At 42.5% G+C, this 22,368-nt stretch overlaps 1 protein-coding gene across 1 annotated transcript in view; it reads right to left on the bottom strand.

Moving 5' to 3' along the window:
• p47 (NSFL1 cofactor p47) overlaps positions 1–22,368 on the bottom strand; it is a 191,748-nt gene that overhangs the window by 104,142 nt on the left and 65,238 nt on the right. The window contains exon 3 of the mRNA XM_068358767.1: positions 13,826–13,975. Coding sequence (XP_068214868.1) covers positions 13,826–13,975 — 150 coding nt within the window. The remainder of the gene's footprint in view (positions 1–13,825; positions 13,976–22,368) is intronic.

The raw sequence follows: 22,368 nt of genomic DNA, 5'->3' as shown, positions 1-22,368 counted from the left end.
GTCCAGGGAGATCTGAATGTAAAGGATGGTCAGAATTTTGAAAAATCTTATGCAACATGCATAATGAACTAATTGAACGACGGTGCCAGAGATTTAATATCTAGATCAGGAATAAGAAATTTAATAGACCGTAAGTTTCTGTCCAACAAATTAAGATGAGAATCAGCAGCTGAAGACCAGACAGGAGAACAATACTCAAAACAAGGTAGAATGAAAGAATTAAAACACTTCCTCAGAATAGATTGATCACCGAAAATCTTGAAAGACTTTCTCAATAAGCCTATTTTTTGTGAAATTGAAGAAGACACAGACCTTATATGTTTCTCAAAAGTAAATTTACTGTCGAGAATCACACCTAAAATTTTGAAAGAGTCATACATATTTAAAGAAACATTATCAATACTGAGATCCGGATGTTGAGGAACCACCGTCCTTGACCTACTTACAATCATACTTTGAGTTTTGTTAGGATTCAACTTCATACCCCATAATTTGCACCATGCACTAATTCTAGCTAAATCTCTATTAAGGGATTCACAAACCCTAGATCTACATTCAGGGGATGGAATTGATGCAAAGAGAGTAGCATCATCTGCATATGCAACAAGCTTGTTTTCTAGGCCAAACCACATGTCATGTGTATATAGTATAAAAAGTAATGGGCCAAGAACACTACCCTGTGGAACACCGGATATCACATTCCTATAATCACTATGGTGCCCATCAACAACAACTCTTTGAGATCTAATACTTAAAAAATCAATAATAATGCTAAGAAACGACCCACCCACTCCCAACTGTTTCAGTTTGAAAACAAGGGCCTCATGATTAACACAGTCAAAGGCAGCACTAAAATCAAGGCCAATCATACGAACTTCCCGACCACAATCAAGGGATTTCTGTACAGCATTGGAGATTGTAAGAAGGGCATCACATGCTCCAAGGCCTTTACGAAAACCAAATTGAAAACTAGGGAGTAGATGATTACCTTCAGCAAACCTATTAAGACGTTTTGCCAGAAGACCTTCAAAAACTTTAGATAATATGGGAGTTATGGAAATTGGGCGGTAATCAGTGGGACTTGAGCTACCACAAACACATTTACATAGAGGAGTAACATTACCAATTCTCCAACTAGTGCTAAAAGCTCCTCTTCTTGCTAACTTGCGCAAAATAACAGATAACTTTGGAGCTAAGAAATCTGCTGTCTTTATAAAAAACAAAGGAAAAATGTTATTTTTATAATAGAATAAATTTTTGAATATACTTACCCGGTGATTATAATAGCTGCAACTCTGTTGCTCGACAGAAAACTCTAAGGTAAAATTTGCCAGCGATCGCTACACAGGTTGCGGGTGTGCCCAACAGCGCCATCTGTCGTCCAGATACCCAGTACTCAATGTAAACAAAGAACTCGATTTTCTCCTCGTCCCACTGCGTCTCTATTGGGGAGGAAGGGAGGGTCCTTTAATTTATAATCACCGGGTAAGTATATTCAAAAATTTATTTTATTATAAAAATAACATTTTTCAATATTTAACTTAGCCGGTGATTATAATAGCTGATTCACACCCAGGGGGGTGGGTAGAGACCAGCAAAATATGTTTACATTATTATGAGCTAAGAATTTTTATTTCATTTTAGAAGTTATCAAAATAACAAAAACAAAATAAATAGGTACCTGGTAAGGAAGTCGACTTGAACAATTACTCTGCCTTTTTAAGTACAGTGGAACCTCTACACACGATCGTATCTACATCCGAATTTTCCAACATCCGAAGTAAAATTCGAGCAAATTTTTGACTCTACACCCGAATTTTATTTCGACACACGAAGTAGCAATTTTCGTCGTACCGGTTGTATCCGAATTTTTCGACACGCGAAGTACAATTCGAACACGTTCCGACTCTACACCCGAATGTTTTTTTCGACACCCGAAGTAAACAATACTCGTACGCGTAGTCGGTGCTCATAGCGCCTGAAGTGTTTTTTATTTCCGCCGATAGAAGGCAGCACATCGACCTCGGAGGGACGCTCAATTAGCGCGGCTTGGGTCAGTCCTCTGTTCTCGCCGGCTTCGTGTGGTTGTGCTCTTTGCATTGTGATATTAACTGTGAATTAATCGTGATTTTTTACGTGCATCCATTAACGATAATTTACGTAAATCATGGGTCCAAAAAGGCTTAGTTTTGCCAGTGGTAGTGGTAGTGGTGAGAAAAGGAAGAAGGAAATGCTTTCTATAGAAATTAAGCAGGAAATTATTGAAAAACATGAGCGTGGCATCCGCGTGAGTGAACTTGCTAAACAGTATGGCCGTAATATGTCGACGATCTCGACAATCCTTAAACAGAAGGAAGCTATTAAAGCAGTGAAACCTTCTAAGGGGATCACTATAATTTCCAAACGCCGTACCCCTATCATAGAAGAGATGGAACGACTTCTACTAGTGTGGATTAAGGATAGAGAGATCGTTGGCGACACCATCACCGAAACAGTCATCTGCGAGAAGGCGCACGCCATCTTTACGGACTTGAAGGAGGAGAGCTCTGTGGGTGATGCTGGGGAGAGTTCAACCGAGCCTTCCTTAGATGATTTCAAGGCATCTCGTGGCTGGTTCGAGAAATTTAAGAAACGGTCCGGGATTCATTCAGTTGTTCGCCACGGAGAGGCTGCTAGTGCGGACACAAAGGCTGCAACTGACTTTGTTAAGAAATTCGAAAATATCGTAAAGGAAGAAGGCTACGTAGAGCAGCAGGTGTTCAATTGTGATGAAACCGGGCTGTTTTGGAAGAAGATGCCGAGTCGAACCTACATCACTGCTGAAGAGAAGAAATTGCCTGGGCATAAGCCAATGAAGGATCGGTTGACTCTTGCTCTATGTGCCAACGCTAGCGGGGACTTTAAAGTTAAGCCCTTGCTTGTTTACCATTCAGAGAACCCTAGGGCCTTTAAAGCACACAACGTCGATAAGGATCAGCTTCATGTTTTCTGGCGATCCAACTCGAAGGCCTGGGTCACTAGGCAATTCTTTGTGCAATGGGTAAACCAAGTTTTCGGTCCTTCTGTGAAGAAGTATCTTCATGAGCAGAAATTGCCTTTAAAGTGCCTGCTATGCCTTGACAATGCACCCGCTCACCCCCCCGGACTTGAAGATGATATCTTCGATGAATTCAAGTTCATAAAGGTGCTGTATCTTCCACCAAATACCACCTCTATCCTCTAGCCCATGGACCAGCAAGTCATCTCTAATTTTAAGAAGCTGTACACCAAGCACTTATTCAAGCAGTGCTTTAATGTCACGCAAAGCACCAACTTAACTTTGCGTGAATTTTGGAGGGGCCACTTCAATATCGTGCACTGCTTAAAGATCATTGATCAGGCTTGGGTGGGATTAACTCGACGGACCCTCAATTCTGCATGGAAGAAGCTGTGGCCTGATGCAGTTTCTCCCCGAGATTTCGAGGGTTTTAACCCCGAACCTGATCCCGTGGTCGGTGCAGCGGAAGCCGTAGAGGAAATCGTCTCCCTTGGCAAGTCCATGGGTCTGGAGGTCGACGCAGATGACGTTACGGAACTCGTCGCCGAACATCACGACGAACTGACGACGGATGAGCTCAAGGAACTCCATGCTATGTCGGAGCACATGAGTGATGACGAGGAAGAGAGCGAGGAGGTAGAACATGTGTTAGGTTCAGCACAAATAAAAGAGGTGTTAGGAAAATATCAAGACGTGGTCGACTTCATCGACAAATACCATCCAAAGAAATTGCAGGTTTGTCGTGTAGTTTCTCAATTCGATGATGTTTGCCTAACGCACTTTCGAAACATTCTGAAAAGCCGTACGAAGCAATTATCTATCGATGCTTTCTTTAAAAAAACTGCGAAGCGAACTCGCGATGAAGAGGATGTAAGTGAACCGAAGAAAACGGCAAAGAGTGAAGAGGAAGAAAGTGAAACACAGAAAACGGAAAAGAGTGAAGCAAAAGAAATTCAGTCAATTTTAAATGTAAGTGATAGTGATTAAAATTACGTAACCATCAAAAAGAAAAAAAGAAAATGTAAAAAAAAATATAAAATATAAAAATAAAAAAAAAATAAGCTAAGTTATGTTAAAGTTCACTTAGTGTAAGTTAGAATAAGTTACGGTAGTGTTACGTTTATCGTAGTTAACCTCTCTACCTCCTCGCCGTCCGTCCGTCTCCTCTCTCCTCTCTGCGTAGCAAAGACGAACAACACCTGCGCTGGAGTTTCTAAGGTAAAGTGACGCTAAAAACCCGTTTCTTATTTATCATTTCTTGCTAATTCTTCTTATTTACATGTCTATTCTTCTTATTTACATGTCTATTATCTAATTTAGTGTTCATTATTCTCATGGGAAAATTATGTGTAGTAGTTTATTAAGAAGTTATCATAGGTTTTTGGGCTCAACCACGGATTAATCCTATTTCAATGTATTCTTATGGGAAAATTCGTTTCGACATCCGATCAATTTCTACATCCGAAGTTGGTTCTGGAACGGATTAAATTCGTATGTAGAGGTTCCACTGTACGTCATCCTTACGGAGCCTCGCGATCCTCTTAGGATGCTGATCGACCCCTAGGATCTGAAGTATCAAGGGTTGCAACCCATACAACAGGACCTCATCAAAACCCCTAATCTAGGCGCTTCTCAAGAAATGACTTTGACCACCCGCCAAATCAACCAGGATGCGAAAGGCTTCTTAGCCTTCCGGGCAACCCAAAAACAACAATAAAAACATTTCAAGAGAAAGATTAAAAAGGTTATGGAATTAGGGAATTGTAGTGGTTGAGCCCTCACCCACTACTGCACTCGCTGCTACGAATGGTCCCAGTGTGTAGCAGTTCTTGTAAAGAGACTGGACATCTTTCAAGCAAAATGACGCGAACACTGACTTGCTTCTCCAATAGGTTGCGTCCATTATACTTTGCAGAGATATATTTTGCTTAAAGGCCACGGAAGTTGTTACAGCTCTAACTTCGTGCGTCTTCACCTTAAGCAAAGTTCGGTCTTCCTCACTCAGATGTGAATGAGCTTCTCGTATTAACAATCTGATAAAGTCTGACCAAGCATTCTTTGACAAAGGCAAGGATGGTTTCTTAACTGAACACCATAAAGCTTCAGATTGGCCTTGTAAAGGTTTAGTACGCTTTAAATAGAACTTAAGAGCTCTAACAGGGCATAAGACTCTTTCTAGTTCATTGCCTACGATCTCCGATAAGCTGGGGATATCGAAAGATTTAGGCCAAGGCCGAGAAGGCAGCTCATTTTTGGCTAGAAAACCAAGTTGTAGCGAACAAGTGGCTTTTTCTGACGAAAATCCTATGTTCTTGCTGAAGGCATGAATCTCACTGACTCTTTTAGCCGAGGCTAAGCATACCAGGAAAAGTCTTAAGAGTGAGATCTTTCAGGGAGGCTGATTGTAACGGCTCCAACCTGTCTGATATGAAGAATCTTAGTACCACGTCTAAATTCCATCCAGGGGTAGCCAAACGACGCTCCTTGGTGGTCTCAAAAGACTTAAGGAGGTCTTGCAGATCTTTATGTTTGGAAAGATCTAAGCCTTTATGCCGGAAGACCAATGCCAACATGCTTCTGTAGCCCTTGATAGTGGGAGCTGAAAGGGATCGTCCTTTTCTCAGGTATAAGAGAAAAACAGCTATTTGAGCTACAGAGGTACTGGTCGAGGATACAGAAACTGACTTGCACCAGTCTCGGAAGACTTCCCACTTCGATTGGTAGACTCTAATGGAAGAAGCTCTCCTTGCTCTAGCAATCGCACTGGCTGCTTCCTTCGAAAAGCCTCTAGCTCTCGAGAGTCTTTCGATAGTCTGAAGGCAGTCAGACGAAGAGCGTGGAGGCTTTGGAGTACCTTCTTTACGTGTGGCTGACGTAGAAGGTCTACCCTTAGAGGAAGACTACTGGGAACGTCTTCTAACCATCGAAGTATCTCGGTGAACCATTCTCTCGCGGGCCAGAGGGAAGCAACTAACGTCAACCTTGTCCCTTCGTGAGAGGCGAACTTCTGCAGTACCTTGTTGACAATCTTGAACGGTGGGAATGCGTAGAGATCCAGATGTGACCAATCTAGGAGGAAAGCATCTATATGTATTGCTGCTGGGTCCGGGACTGGAGAGCAATAGATTGGAAGCCTCTTGGTCAGCGAGGTTGCAAAGAGATCTATGGATGGTTTTACCCCAAGTGGCCCAAAGTCTCTTGCACACATCCTTGTGGAGGGTCCATTCGGTTGGAATTACTTGCCCTTTCCGACTGAGACAATCTGCTATGACGTTCAAGTCGCCTTGGATGAACCTCGTTACTAGGGAGATGTCTTGACCTTTTGACCAGATGAGCAGGTCCCTTGTGATCTCGTACAACGTCAGTGAGTGGGTACCTCCTTGTTTGGAGATGTACGCCAAGGCCGTGGTGATGTCCGAGTTAACTTCCACCACTTTGCCTCGAAGGAGAGACTTGAAGCTTTTCAAGGCCAGATGTACTGCCAACAGCTCCTTGCAGTTGATATGCATGCTCCTCTGACTCGAGTTCCACAGTCCTGAGCATTCCCGACCGTCTAGTGTCGCGCCCCAGCCCACGTCCGATGCGTCCGAGAAGAGAACGTGGTTGGGAGTCTGAACAGCCAGGGGAAGACCCTCTCTTAGGTTGATATTGTCCTTCCACCAAGTCAGACAAGACTTTATCTTTTCGGAAACCGGGATCGAGACCGCTTCTAGCGTCTTGTCCTTTTTCCAGTGAAAAGCTAGATGGTATTGAAGAGGACGGAGGTGTAGTCTTCCTAGTGACACAAATTGTTCCACGGATGACAGCGTCCCTACCAGACTCATCCACAGCCTGACTGAGCAGCGTTCCTTCTTCAGCATCTTCTGGATGGATAGCAGGGCTTGATCTATTCTGGGGGCTGATCGTCTTGTTGTTCAGCAACGTCCTCATCAGAGGGTTCCTCATCCGAAAACTGATGAGGAAACGGCAACGGAGTGGGCAACGTCTGGCTCGCTGAGTCCGGTCGCACTGGTGGATGCGTGACGGAGCCGTACGCAATATCATGGAACTGCTGCACAGTCTGTGAACTGTCAACAACCATGGGTGCGCGAGGAAGCACAGCGTCAACCCGAGACTGTCTAGACCGTCTGGGTTGTGCAGTCAACACCCTACCGGGTTGCTGAGATTGACGCACTGCGTCAAAACAAGTCACCTCTGCTGGTTGTTGAACGTCCTGAACGTCAACAACCACCTCCGAGCGTCGCTTAACGTCAACGTGCGGCTGGCAACCCACACTGGGTCGCATCGGTGGAGGAACCACCTCAACTGGCAGACGCGAGTAGGTTACCTCAGCGTCAACAGGGCGCACAACCGACCGGTTGGAAGGTTGTTGGCCAGAAGGTTCGGTAGCAACCTTCTCCGCATTAAAGTCCTCTATCAAGGACGCAAGCTTGGACTGCATGTCTTGCAGCAAAGCCCATTTAGGGTCTACAGGAGCAGGTGTGGCAACAGACGGGGTTAGCGACTGAGGCGGTACCGTTTACCATCCCTGAAAGCCTTGTTATGCGTGACATAATCGTACAGCAAAACTTCAAAGGCTCGAAAACAGCTGTGAAGTTGACCTGTAAACAACTTGGAGCGTCTCCTGGCCAGGCGCCAGGGAGAGTCTACGAGAATTGAGAAGTCTATCTGGGCAGAGGCATGAACTCCCAAGCCGAGAACTTCTCTCGTGTCATATCAGACTCTCGCTCTATAAACCAGTTTAAAAGAAGGGAAAGCAAAGGCTGTATCCCCCAAACTCCTCCTGGTGAAAAACCAGTCGCCTAGCCAACGTAAAGCTCTCTAGGAGAGCGAGAGAGCACTAGCTTAAAAAAAACGGCTTCGAAGTAGCTAGGCCTAGTGTAAGCTCTGACGTTTAGGCGAACGAGGAGCAGCAGTTACAAAACGATCCGGACAAAGATCCTTAAAAAAAAAATCATCATGATTTAATTAAAGTCCATAGGAGGCTAAGCAGCTTAGGCTCCTCTCCATCTGACAGAGTCTCAAGGGAATATCAGTAGGAGGGGGAACAGCAACTTCCTCATCTACAGGAACCTGTCCGATAAAAGCTGAGTCTCAAGCAAGGGAGAGACCTACCGTGGTGGCAATGCTTTACAAGCAGAGTCCACACTCCATGGTGCATTAGTAGCGGACCAGAACGCAACGTCATGTAACTGCTTGACAGTCTGTGAACTGTCAACAACTGAACTGTCAACCACAACAGGTGCGTGAGGACGCACAGCGTCCACTCGAGACTGCTTTGACTGCCTAGACTGAGCAGTCAAACAACTCTAGAATGCAGAGGTTGACGCACAGCGTCAAAACAAGTCAACTCCGATTGTTAGTGAACGTCTTGAACGTCAACAGGAGCCTCAGCAAGTGGCCTAACGTCCAAATGCGGCTGAAAAACCACACGAGACCCGCATCGAGTGTGGTTCTAAACAACCTAACTGACGTGACTAAGCTACGCCAACGTCAACAGTAAGCACAAAGGAACGTTAGGTTGGCTGAAAGCCAGGATATCGATGAGATAAATGGCTAGACTCAACGGACTAATCGGCAGAATAGTCTTCCATAAGGGAGGCAAGTATATACTGCATGTCTTGCCATACAACCCATTAAGGATCAACGGAAATGGTTGTGGTAAGAGACGAGGGTAACGTCTGTGACCGCAACACTTTGCCTACCAAAAAAGACTCTCGGAGTCTGTGTTACGCTTTTGTTAGGCGGCGAGCAGTTATCCGATGACTGCATAGGGTCAGAGCTGTCCTAATGGTTGTAACCAGGACGCTGGACCTGTCCTGAAAGGACTGACTTTCGCTTAAGGGCTTCGAAACCTTGTGACAGGTTTCTTATGCGAAAAGCCTTCGGATGACGAGGAGAAACAACGTCTCTCTCGTCTTATGGTAGGGGAGATCTTGGTAAGATACACCCGATACCATAGAGGGAAAACGTCTGTTCGTTGGTCAAGGCCTCTCGAACCCATAAGTCGTTTGACATTACTTCTCCCCTGGGCTTGGGAGCATGTAAGAGGTCCCGGACTAGGTGAACGACAGGCACGAACAGACGAACCCTCGGACGCAACACTGTAACACTTTGCGCATATCACTTTATCACTTCGATTTCTGTTTTGCACTTATTTCACTGAAATTTTTACTGATTTCTACCTGAAACACGCAATTCTACCCTTCATTAAAAGGTAGTAATTGCGAAATCAGTCGTATAATGCAAGCTCATTAATACCAGCAAAAAATAGAAAACATATTTAAAGATAAAAAAAAATCAGTGGCTGGGAAAGAGACTAAACACTAGTTCATATAACTACGTTTTCAATCTCTCACCGCACATAGCCTGGGGACGAGAATAAAAAACTAAAACGTTTTATCCTTCCTCCCCGTACAGCGACTAGGGACGAGAGTAACACGAGAACAACGTTACCCCGCTTGAACGGAACGTTTTCTCTCCTCTCTCTCCCTCCGTCTCTATCTCTCTCTCTCTTTCTCTCTTGATTTCGCACCTAAGAGAAGAGCCCAATTATATTTCGTCAAAAAAACATGTCATTTGACTAAAGGAAAAAAAACTGAAAGGTTTTTCAAATAAAAAGTTCCTTTAAAATAGAATTTAAAACATTTAAGCTAAGAAAGAATGAACAAAACGTCAGAATCGATTTACTCTTACTGCAAAGTGAAACCATGATACACTCTCTCTCTATCGTAACGATAGAGCGCATGTTGAACGTCCTGAACGTCAACAACTGCGTAGCATAAATAAACTAAACGTTAGTTCATCTTTGAAAACAGTACGAAGACTATCAAAGAAAATCTTTCATAAAATATTACATTTAAAAGTTTTAAATCCTTAGCTCTTTAAAAGCTAATTACGATATAAAGGGCTCAACGTTGATTAACTTCGGTTTCCAAGTTAGGACCCCCGCCTACTCTCAGGAAAGGTCTATATAAACAAAACATTAAAATTATTTTTATATGTTTATAATAAATGGAAAGTTAATCGAAGAGGCCTAATAAAGGCGGAGAGATATAAAATATATAGAGGAAAATCTATAACGTGATATAATTACTAAAAGCCTAAACACACTTCCGCTAAGGGAAGGGTCGGCCATTTAAAAGTGAAAGAAAGTCCATACTCTCTTTGTCACCATAATTAAATCTATCCAAAACGAGTTCAAGATTTAAGATGAAGATAAAACACCTGCATAGCAAAAGCTCAAAACTAGAATAGTGTACTTCACCAATTAGTTGTGAAAACAAATCCAGTTTAGCAACAGCGAATAAGCACGTCTTGTCGGGAGCACGACAGAGAGAAAATTGAGTTCTTTGTTTACATTGAGTACTGGGTATCTGGACGACAGATGGCGCTGTTGGCACACCCGCAACCTGTGTAGCGATCGCTGGCGAATTTTACCTTAGAGTTTTCTGTCGAGCAACAGAGTTGCAGCTATTATAATCACCGGCTAAGTTAAATATTGAAAAATACCATTTGGGTCTACACCTCCATAAGCATCAAGGTCCATCAACAGAGCTTTAATCTCACGAGATCGAAAAGCTAAACTAGTTAGTTTAGCCTCAGGAAAACAGGAATGAGGAAGTTCAAGATTTTCATTACTCTGTTTACTGTCAAAAACATCAGCCAAAAGGGTTGCCTTTTCCTTTGGACAGTGAGTGACTGAGCCATCTGGTTTAAGTAAAGGAACAAATGAACATTTGGGGAGCGGAGGACAATCAAAAGTACAAGGCTCTGACTCACTAGAGATTGAAGTAACGGTACTTTCTTTATGACTAATGATATTGAAAATACATATACTTCAGGTCTATCAAAAGCATGAAGTTTTTCTCTCTGATGGCAAACTACACAGTACTTGCTATCTCTACTAAATGAGTTTGATAAACAAGCTTGTTCAGCAGTGAGAGGTTGATGACTGACCTCCAGCCAACAGTTGACTTCTTCCCAAGGAAGAGTGGACTGCAGAAACTAGAACTGTCTCAAATGACTCCTCCATCAATTTCACCTCTGCTAAGGGCAAAGCTTTCAGTGATATAGGAGAGTTACTCAAACAACATCGGATTACAAGTAAGGGGAGGACAAAGATCTACGAACGGCAGGAAATGTCCGACCCGAAGGACTTCTGCCCCCTACTCCTCTGATATATGTTGCTGCTTTGTTGCCCCATGGCATTACAGACATTCACAACTTGTGGCATCTAGAAGGGTGGACTGCAAAATTCAGCGTCACCTTCCTCTTCTTATCTACAGTATATCAACCCACAGTGAGCCCTCGCTACTTCGCGGTTCGACCATCGCGGATTCACCACTTCGCGGATTTTTATCATAACCCATGTATATACATATATCGCGGGATTTTCCGGAAATTTCGAAAATACCGCGATGTGACCGATGGTGCGAGATCGGAGAAAGTAAGGAAAATTGAATCATGATTGATTATCAAGATATATGAAACTTTGAGGAGCAACAAAGATATAATTTGTGAGAGAGAGAGAGAGAGAGAGAGAGAGAGAGAGAGAGAGAGAGAGAGAGAGAGAGAGAGAGAGGGGTTTAAATGTAATAAACAAAAAAATTGATAGGTTATAACACATTGGTGCTTATGTAATATCAACTGTATACTGTAGACGGTTTGAATAAGTTAAGAAATGGTATAAACGATACTTTGTTAGTGTATTCGTACACTCTCAAGAGCGGCAGCTAGATGTCAGCTGATCTAATCACAGCCAAAAGTAAAACAAAAAGAAGTCAACAATACTCGATTTTTAAAACACACCCGAAATTTAAAAACAAAAGTACACGCTTTCTTAATGTGCAATTAACTATTTAAAGAGTAGCAATTTTCTAGAATAAAATGATATTTCCCAAAAAATAGTGGTTTGCCGATGAAATCGGATGCCGTATTTTTAGCTATGATTGAAATGGATGAAGACTCAGCATAATTTTTTCGTTTCGTATTTAATTGACACTAAGAAAACTAATTTTAGTTTCTTCATCTAAATGTAAGTATTGTATAACATGAAAAAAAAAAAAGAGAGAGAGAGAGAGAGAGAGAGAGAGAGAGAGAGAGAGAGAAAGAAAGTTTAAATGTAATAAACAAAAAAATTTGATAGATTATAACACATTGGTGCTTATGTAATATCAACTGTATACTGTAGACGGTTTGAATAAGTTAAGAAATGGTATAAACGATACTTTGTTAGTGTATTCGTACACTCTCAAGAGCGGCAGCTAGATGTCAGCTGATCTAATCACAGCCAAAAGTAAAACAAAAAGAAGTCAACAATACTCGATTTTTAAAACACACCCGAAATTTAAAAACAAAAGTACACGCTTTCTTAATGTGCAATTAACTATTTAAAGAGTAGCAATTTTCTAGAATAAAATTATATTTCCCAAAAAATAGTGGTTTGCTGATGAAATCGGATGCCGTATTTTTAGCTATGATTGAAATGGATGTAGACTCAGCATAATTTTTTCGTTTCGTATTTAATTGACACTAAGAAAACTAATTTTAGTTTCTTCATCTAAATGTAAGTATTGTATAACATGAAGAGAGAGAGAGAGAGAGAGAGAGAGAGAGAGAGAGAGAGAATGAATCAGCTGTTGTAATCAAATGGCGTGCTTTTGTTTCGTGAGAATTTCATCGCCACGACTATAACAACAACATACTGTACTGAACTTTACAGTATTATACAGACTACTGTAATATGATAAAGTAAAATATTTGTAATCTATTTTAAATGAAATGGGGCTATTTTTTTTTTTAAATTTACATTTACGTATGTAAAACAACTCTCTCTCTCTCTCTCTCTCTCTCTCTCTCTCTCTCTCTCTCTCTCTCTCTCTCTCGTAAATTGTTTTCCTGCTTTGCTACGTATGTATGATTTTATATAGATACGGTAAATAATATTTGTAATAACATATTTTATAAAAGCTTTTACTGTAATATCATTATTTATCACTTTCATCATGCGCGTTAAATGCCTTCGTTTGTTTACTGAGCGTACTTTATGACGCCGTCGTTTCAGGCGGCGTCATAAAGAAAAACATTTCATTTAGAAGTCCTAAGAAAAATTAAGTAAAACATTGGTAATAACAAAATCAGCATACTGTACTGAATAATCAATATAATCGATGCAAAAACTAACCTATACACAGATGTGTAAATGCGTTTGTTTCTTCATTATGATCAAAGATAAACGTAAACAAAACATTGGTTGCCATTTTTTATCGTGCTTTTTGGCGTGTTTAGGAAACGCATGTCCTGTTTTAGTTTAGGGTACTGTAGTACATGCATTAAGTGTTCTGTACATTAAAGGGTAGTTTGTTAACAGTACTACGTACAAGGGAAGGTTTTAAGTCTGAATATACATGTTAAATTAATAGGTAAATATGGTGTCACTACTTCGCGGATTTTCACCTATCGCGGTCGGGTCTGGAACCTATCTACCGCGATAAACGAGGGTTCACTGCATACTGAACTAGCAAGAGGCAGAAGCAGCCAGTGCTATCTCTTAATTCTGAAGGTGATGGAAGGCTTTGCCCTCCACAAGCTTTAAACATTCCGTTAAACTTCAAACGGTTGTTCCAGCATAGCTGAAGTCATACTATTACCAAAGGACAACGGTATGTACTTGTGTAAGAACAAATGTTAATAAGATAAATTTCTGAGTTACCATTAATATACTGCAGTGCAACACTTGAAACTTACTGGTGTTGCTGTGAATTTTTTGCAACTCCTCTTACTTACTCTTTGGCAGATTTGAAGAGTTTGGCCACCATGTCTTTTTTTTTTGGAGGCCCTAAAACTTGCTGACCGGAATGTGTAGAGCCACCTGCGTAAAAAGCCTGACCACTTTCATCCTCGCTGCTGTCACTGTCTTGACCTATCATGTTGATTCTGTAGATAAGGGTAGATATTAAATTATGTAAGTCATATAATATCTTTCACATTTCTTGGCTAACATACCCAAAAATAGACAACATAAAATATTAATTTAAAATAATGTTTTGCAAAAAAAAAAAGAGAAGATCAACATTACCACCCAAAAAATTAAAAATTTAACGTAATTTGTATTTTTCCTAACCATGCAAACCTTGAGATCTTTATTAGGGATATACTTTCGGCGAAGCTGGAAGACAATCCATAAGACTTTTAGCGAGGTGTAACTAGTTAGCGGGGATAGGAGGGGTAGTACCAGCTATCCCACTCGCACACACACACCTGTGTTGTCTCGTCACTTTTGATTACAGGCAGGAACTGCAGGGGGATAGAGAGCTCAAGGTTTGTATCATTAGGAAAAATACAAATTACTCTCAATTTGTCATTTGTTCCAACACTTAATACAAAATTATTCGCTCTTTATTAGGGATGACTCACCCTTTTGGTGGGTGGAAGTCCTAACCAAATGGCTGGTTTTTAACCCGGGGTTTTTCCTGTACGTGCTCCACACATATAAGGGAGGAACACAGACACCTTGCTAAACTCTGAAGAGCATTAGAATGCTTTAGCGGCCTGAGCAATCTGTGTGATTGTGTGATACTAGCAGTGTGACTAGTCTAGGTAAGAGTTCTCAGAAATGTAGGAATCTGTGAACCAACCATAGATATTACCCTATACCACCTTGCTAGGATGTATGGGGATGCAACAAGTATCACTTCTATACCGGTTACACAAGGGAAATGGTTTTACCTACAGACGGAGGAGGTCAGCTTGTAGAGGACATTAAGTGCTGTTCCCCAAGAGAAGGGAAGATTAAAGAAAGAAAGAGCCTGTCATACTTAACCAATCATCCCAGACTTGCTCCAGGGTAAACTCAGCCCTCAGCCATCTGCTACCTGTTCATCAAGGAGCCAGAGGTATCTAAACCACTTGCTGTGCAGCCACCACAACTTGCTGTGCAGCCACCACAGGGTCAATGAAGAATGTCTCCATGTTCCCGTGGATCACATCTTGTAGTAAGTGGGCGGTGAATGTTGTCTGACGCATCCACACACCCACTTGTAAGACCTGCGTCACAGAGTAGTTTGTCTTGAATGTTAGGGACATACCTATGTCTCTAACATGATGAGCTCTAGGTCGTATCGTCTGTGGAGAAGGATTAGGATTCAATGCTCGATCTATGACCTTGCGAGTCCAAGCAGAGATGGTGTCATTGGTGATCCTCCTCTGGACCTTCACTGTACTGACAAAGAGTGCTGACACTCTAGGATGAGCTACTAATGTTCTTTTGAGGTAGTACCTCACACTCTTCATTGGACAAAGTAACAGTTAATCTTGATCATTGTTTACATTATGAAGATTCCCAAGCCAGAAGGGCCCGAATCTAGGATCCGCTACTCGCAGATTTTGAGTCTCAGCGATAAACTTGGCGATGAAGCCGAGTATTACCTTCCCCATCCCCTTGAATGGGAGACGTCATAGGGAAGACCATGAAGTTCACCAACTCTCTTGGCTGAAGCCAACACGAGCAGTAAGGACGAGTAGTAGCCTTTCACTGACGAGACAGAGAGGAGATTTTCATCTGGAAGGTCAATGACGATCTCCACTATTATTGGAATAGAGGCATCGAGGGGAGAGATACCCCTTCCATAACACCAACCACAGAAGACGGCTCACTTGGCCTGGTAAACGTCTGCTGAAGATCTTCGGAGGTATCCAGAAATCCTCTTCGCAACTTTTACTACGTACATCTGTCGCCCAGATCTAGGTTGCCCCACCTCAAATCCCCCAGTGCTTTTCCAACCTCCCTCATGCTTTGACCTGGGAAGTAAAAGAATGACAACAGTTTACATTCATCATACATGGTGCAACTCTTTCTTCAGGCCCGGTGGCTTGAGACAGAATTTAGTTTAAACTAATTCCCACAATACCCAAGAATCGTGGAGATGAGGTCATAGGTCGCAACCATTTAGTTAGATAGGCACTGCACATCACAAGGAATTGGATATCCATTGATGCATCCTGCCAATGAATACTCTGGACTTAGTCAGTTATGGAAACAGATGACAGAATGGGCCCCCGTCCCGGACGTAGCAGGGTGCAAAGAATCTCCTGGTTTATAAATACTAAAAGAAAATTGAAAATAGGTAATTGGAATGTTAGAACCATGAATCAGACTGAGAAGTTACAGCAAGTGGAGAGTGAATTTATGAAATATAGTTTGAATATCTTGGCCTAAGTGAAACATGTTGGAATAAATAAGGGTTTGTGTCAAAGAAAGCTAAATGGTTTTTGTATGAAAAAACATTTTTTCTTTCTTTATTTTGCATATCCCTCGGTGGCCCCGGCCCCAAAATGCCTTTATCCATTATCATTTCTTTTAACAGGTACTGACAGCAGACCCCTACACTCAGTAGCGAGAGGAGTTTAGGCTATTCTGCTAAATACATAGGAAGATGAAGCTGCTAATTACCTGTTAACGTTGTGTTAGTGGTCTGTGATGCTGCTTTGTATTCATATCATCTTGCCTGTGAACCGGAAGTGTTTTACTGTCGTTAGACTGAATAACACAAAAACGATGTTGGTAACACTGATCACATTGTAAACAAACTTCATGACAACTTGAATACAAAACAGATTTTGAGCAAAGCGAAAAATCTATTTTTGGGTGATATGGCCATGTCGTCCTGAGAGAAGGTTCCTTTAGGCAGCTTACTAAGGGATATTTGGCTACAGTGATACTCCCAGAGAATTAACCATAGGTCTCCAGAATTCCAACTCCTGGCGCGAGTATCCTTAATATAACTTTTAAGGATATCGCATAAAATCAGGGGATGAATTTCTTGATACGACACATGGCAATCTTCACCCCGAATAGATTTTACGCTTTGAGGGGGAAGAGTGGTGAAAAGAGGGGGAAGAGAGGCGAAAAGAGGGGGAAGAGTGGCGAAATGAAGGGGAGCCGTTATTAAGGTTACCCGGTGGATCCCCTCCCAGTATTACTGCGGTGTATTATTCCATGTTGCATTTAAGCAAGAAAAGCCGCAGACAGAGTAGTTTCGGGAGGGGTCTTTCATTACTTAGTTTTATACTCCTTTTTTGAAAGAAGGGAGGGTCCATCAGGACGACATGGCCATAATACCCCAAAAAAGATTTTTCCCTTTGGTCAAAATCCGTTTTTTGGGCTCAGCCATGTCGTCCTGATGGAAGTTTACCAGAGAACTACTTGAAAGTACTATATTTGTGGGTTTGTATAAATGCCTTTACTTTGAATGAGTTCCTTATATGGTCTCCCAGACCTTATATATATGACATTACCGTTATTTGTCATATCTTCTAAGTTTGGAACTAACTTAGGGCTTCCTGCCCCATGCAGGGAAATTGTCGACTTCGACTATAAGGTATCAAAGTTTGTCATTCTGTTGGAACAAGGTGGAACTCTTAGAGATAACCAGGTTGTTCTTTCAGAGATTTTACTTACAAGAATTTTATTTTAGGAAAAATAAAAGGCTCTGGACAGTTTCATTCGTACTCATTAAGGGCTAATAAGACGCAGATACATTTGTATGTCTTTTTTTATCTTTATAGACAAAATATAAAAAAATGTAAAATGTATCGTTAGAAAGAATCTAGCCTTCATATCTACACCTCTTGGTATATATATTTTTAACCTGCAAGGGAAGAAATACATATATTAGTTCATTAGTAAATGCCACTCAGTATTGTGAAATTAACTGTTTGATTTCACTTAGATGTTAGATATGTCTCAACACTGTGTACAAATGTTCACACGGCACTGGTGTTATTGGTTAGATTCTACACCTATATAGAACAGTCCAAAAATCACCATAGTGATTTTCATTAAAAGGTATTACACTCGAAGGTGCTAATACTTGTTCACCCAATACACTTCTAAGTCCCAAAACAGTCCACTTTTCATGGCAGCACTAGACGACAGGTTTTATAACACTACCTGCCACCACCACAAAGTGTTTTATTTCATGCACTTGCTTAGAATAATGGTTATAGAAGACTCTGGATGATTTCCAACCTGTATATGAGCGGAGTCTATCAAAGTCCATATGTTGTAAGAAGTTCAACAAGGAAACAACTTTTCTAGGATCGTGGTCTGCGGATGTACTGTCAGGATCCGGTCTGCGAATAAAGTAGGCGAGTTTTGCCCTCAGTTGTTTTAGGGATAAGTTTGATCCTGAGGTTTCGCCTCGGAAGAGCTGTCCCTCCTTTAAGTCTGAAGTTCTTCGAAGATGGACCTTAAGACACTACTGGACATAGAGAGACATCTTCCTTCAGAGGGCAGATTCTCCAAGGACCCCACCTTTTGGTGGGTAGCTCGTTTTTGGCAAGAAAGGTAGGATCGGGAAAGAGATTCAGTTCTCCCTCTTCTGTGAACTGAATATGGCCTTCGTTTCTGGATAGGGCCACTATTTCACTAACTCTAGCCCCTAAGGCTATAGCGAACAGGAATATAATTTTTTGTGTTATATCCTTTAGGGTACAATTTTCATTGTTCAAATTCGAAGCATAGTGCAAGAGTTTGTCCAAGGACCATGATATGGGCTTTGGAGGAGTTGCTGGTTTGAGTCTAGCGCATGCTTTCGGAATCTTATTGAAGATTTCATTTGACAGCTCCACCTGGAACGCGTAAAGAAGAGGTCTAGTCAAAACTGACTTACACGAAGCTATTGTGGTGGAAGCTAGGCCTTGTTCATGAAGGTAGATGAAGAAAGAAAGGCAGAAGTCTATTGAAATTTCTGCCGGTTTCATTGTCTTCATAAAGGAAACCCACTTCTTCCAAGACGATTCGTTTTGTCTTCTGGTTGACTTTGACTTGTATTCTTCTAAAAAGTCTATGTTGTCTTTTGAGATCCCAAACCTTTTCTTGGCTGCTAAGGCGAGAAAATTATGAGATGTAGGTTTTTGGTTCTCAAGGATGAAGCATAGACAGTCAACTTCTGAACCAGTTGGGATAGAAATGGGTTCGGTAGAGGAAACAGCTTCAGTTTCAGTTCTAGAACTAGAGGGAACCAATTGCTTCTGGGCCACTTGGGAGCCACTACTGCTGCTGTTCCCTTGAAGGATCTCAGCTTGTTGAGGACCTTCAGCAGGAGGTTGGTTGGTGGGAACAGATAGATGTGATTCCATCTGTTCCAGTCGAGGGACATGGCGTCCATCGCTTCTGCCCGAGGGTCCTCGTAAGGGGCAACATATCGAGGTAGTTTTTTGTCGTCGCTCGTTGCGAAGAGGTCGATCTGCAGTTCTGGGACTTTTTCCAAGATGAAGGAGAATGAGTCTGCGTCCAGGGACCATTCTGTCTCTATTGGCTTTTGCCTGGATAGAGCGTCCGCCGTCACACTGCGGAACCCTTGCAAGTGAACTGCTGATAAGTGCCATCTTTTCTTCCTTTCCAAGCGAAAGATGGCTAACATCACGTGATTGATGTAAGGTGATCTCGAGCCTTTTCGATTCAGACATTTCACTATTACTTCGCTGTCCAAGACCAGCCTGATGTGAGCTGATCTGCGAGGGGATAGTTTCTTCAACGTTAGGAAGACTGCCATGGCTTCCAGGATGTTGATGTGAAAGTTCTTGAACTGGTGCGACCAATTCCCTTGCACTTTCTTGTGATGGGAATGGCCTCCCCATCCTTCTGGTGAGGCATCTGTGTGAATGACCACTGAAGGATGAGGTGGTTGTAAGGGAATTGTCCTTGTCAGGCTCTTGACCTTTGACCACGGCCTTAGAAGCGATTGCAGTAGGGTCGGTGTCAATCTCTGTTGATCTCTTCGAGTGTTTGATGCGTATCTTCTCCAGACTCCTCACGCATTTTTTAGTTGTGCTTTTAGCACTGGGTCTGTCACTGCTGCAAACTGGAGAGAACCCAGTACTCTTTCCGGTTGGCGTCTTGAAATCTTCTTGAGTTTCAGTAGAATCCTGACAGATACCGCAATCTTCTTCTTCTTCGGTGGAATAGAGAGGTGATGTGACTGCAAGTTCCAATGGATTCCTAACCATTGAAACTCTTGAGCTGGAGAGAGGCAAGACTTCTTGTGGCTGATCTTGAAGCCCAGGTGTTTCAGTAACTGAATCACCTTTGTGGTTGCCTGCAGACAAGCTGTCTTGGATGCTGCCCACACCAGCCAGTCGTCCAGGTATGCCGCTACCTGAATGCCTTCTAAGCGTAGCTGTTGGACGACTGTGTCCACGAGTTTTGTGAATATCCTTGGGGCTATGTTTAGTCCGAAGGGCATGGCTGTGAAGACATATTTTGTCTTCTGTAGCCTGAATCCTAGGTAGGAGGAGAGGGGGCGGCTGACTGGTAGGTGCCAATAAGCATCTGCCAGGTCTATCGAGACTGTGTACACACCGCCCCTTTTGGTAACAGGGTCCTTATATGTTGCAGAGTTAGCATCCGGAACTCCTTGTTCTCGATGAACTTGTTGAGTGGAGACAAGTCTAAAATGACTGAGTTTGTCCGAGTCCTTCTTGGGAACACAAAACAGCCTTCCCTGGAATTTGATGAACTTCGTTTTCCTTATTACCTTTTTGCTCAATAGTTCCGAGGTATATTCTTCCCATAAGGGGGTGGAGTGTTAGAAGAATTGAGGAAAAAGGGGTGAAGTTTTGTTCCATTTCCACCCGAGTCCGTTCTTGATTAGGCTGTGGGCCCAGGGATCGAAGGTCCAACGATCCCGAAAGTGGAAGTCTTTTCCTCCTTCCTGGAGCATCTCCTTGCCGAGATGTTCCAGAGGGTTTGTTACCTTGACCACATCCTCCTCTACCCCTTGAGGGGTTTCTTACGGAGCCTCTTCTAGAGCCCCTGCAATCTCACGTAACATTCTGGGTAAGCCGAGAAGTTAGGCCAGAATTGGAGATCTTCGAGGGGTTTGGCCCCCATCTTCTCGGAGATGTACAGTTTCCCATTCATCATGGGAATATACTCCGGATACCTCCAGGGGTTGGTTTCGGAGCATTGAGGTAAGTCAGAGCCTTTGATAGGCTTATGAGAGCCTCTGAGAACGCCCAAGCGTTTCGCTTCTCTTACCTCCCTCCTCATCTCCTGTTGTTCCTTGCGGAATGATTCCATCATCTGTTGAAGCTGTCCTAGGAGCGCCTCGCTCTTGGCTATCAGCGGTTCAAGATGGGGAGTTGGGGCCGAAGAAGTTGACGGCACAGGTTGGTATGCCGTCACAGAAAACTGAAGGTCTTCCGTTATCGTTGATACAGATCCTTCTTCCTCTGTGGGTGGTTGAGCCACCTCTTCTTAAGGTTTTCTTGCAGAAGATCCTTTTCGGTGTCGGTGGACACCTCCGTCATCCGTTCCTGGTGGATGTCCATGCCTTCAAGTGCCTTGTTAATGTCAGCCTCTATCGTCAGCTGGATGAATGGAGGCTTGACCTGTGCCTGAGGCACAACCGCGTCGGCTTGGGCCTTAGGGAACAGAAGGCTTCTCATAGCTTCGTTGGGTAGGTAAGTTCCCGGAGAGTTCTTTTGGAACCCTCTTACCACCTCTAAAGAGTTTCCCACGCTGTATCCCTTGACACCGTAGTCTCAGGGATATCTTCACCGAATCCCTCGGTCATCAGAGCCAAGCAGACAGTGCAACCCTTCGGATCCTAATACCTCAAGCTTTCAGTAGCGATGAAGCAGGGGGCATGAGACCTGCACATCTTGTGGCCACAAAAGTCCCTATTTTGTGGTTGCAGAACATGACTGCACACTTCACCTTAGCCTCCTCCTGTAAGGAAAGAAAGTGAAATGAGTATGGGGAAATTTATATCACTGATATAACTACACATGCATAAAATAGTATAATTAAATATCATTTATAATAGCTTAGGATAGTAAGCTAGAAAAGAAGTAGGCAAGACACATACCTGTGTCTCCTCTCCAGGCAATTGCTGTGACCTCCTACAATATCAATATTTTTAATTTCCTTATCAGGGAAAATACAGTGGAATAACTCTCATACGTAGAACCGGAGTCAGTGGATACTCACACTAACTCCACCACTTGTAGAATATTAATACTGAAAGGTAATCATTGGTGTCCCGATGATCTAGGATTCATCAAGAGGTTGAAGGAATACTTCACCTCAACATTTTGTGATTGGTCTCAACAATGAACTGTGAAAGGATACACAGAATATGTTGGAAATTTCGTACTACTGTATCATTATACACTATAGTTTTCTAACTGCTGTATTGTTATACTGCAGGAATACTGGCTACTGTATTGTCTTATACTGTAGTTTTACCGGTATGCTACCGGGTTGGGCTAGTACCTGACGGCACTAGCTGACAGAGAGAGAGGGAAAGAATAGAAAGAAGGAC

Source organism: Palaemon carinicauda, chromosome 35 (genome assembly GCF_036898095.1).
Source record: "Palaemon carinicauda isolate YSFRI2023 chromosome 35, ASM3689809v2, whole genome shotgun sequence".
Taxonomy (NCBI): Eukaryota; Metazoa; Arthropoda; class Malacostraca; order Decapoda; family Palaemonidae; genus Palaemon; species Palaemon carinicauda.
This window is presented reverse-complemented; position numbering and strand designations above follow the sequence as displayed.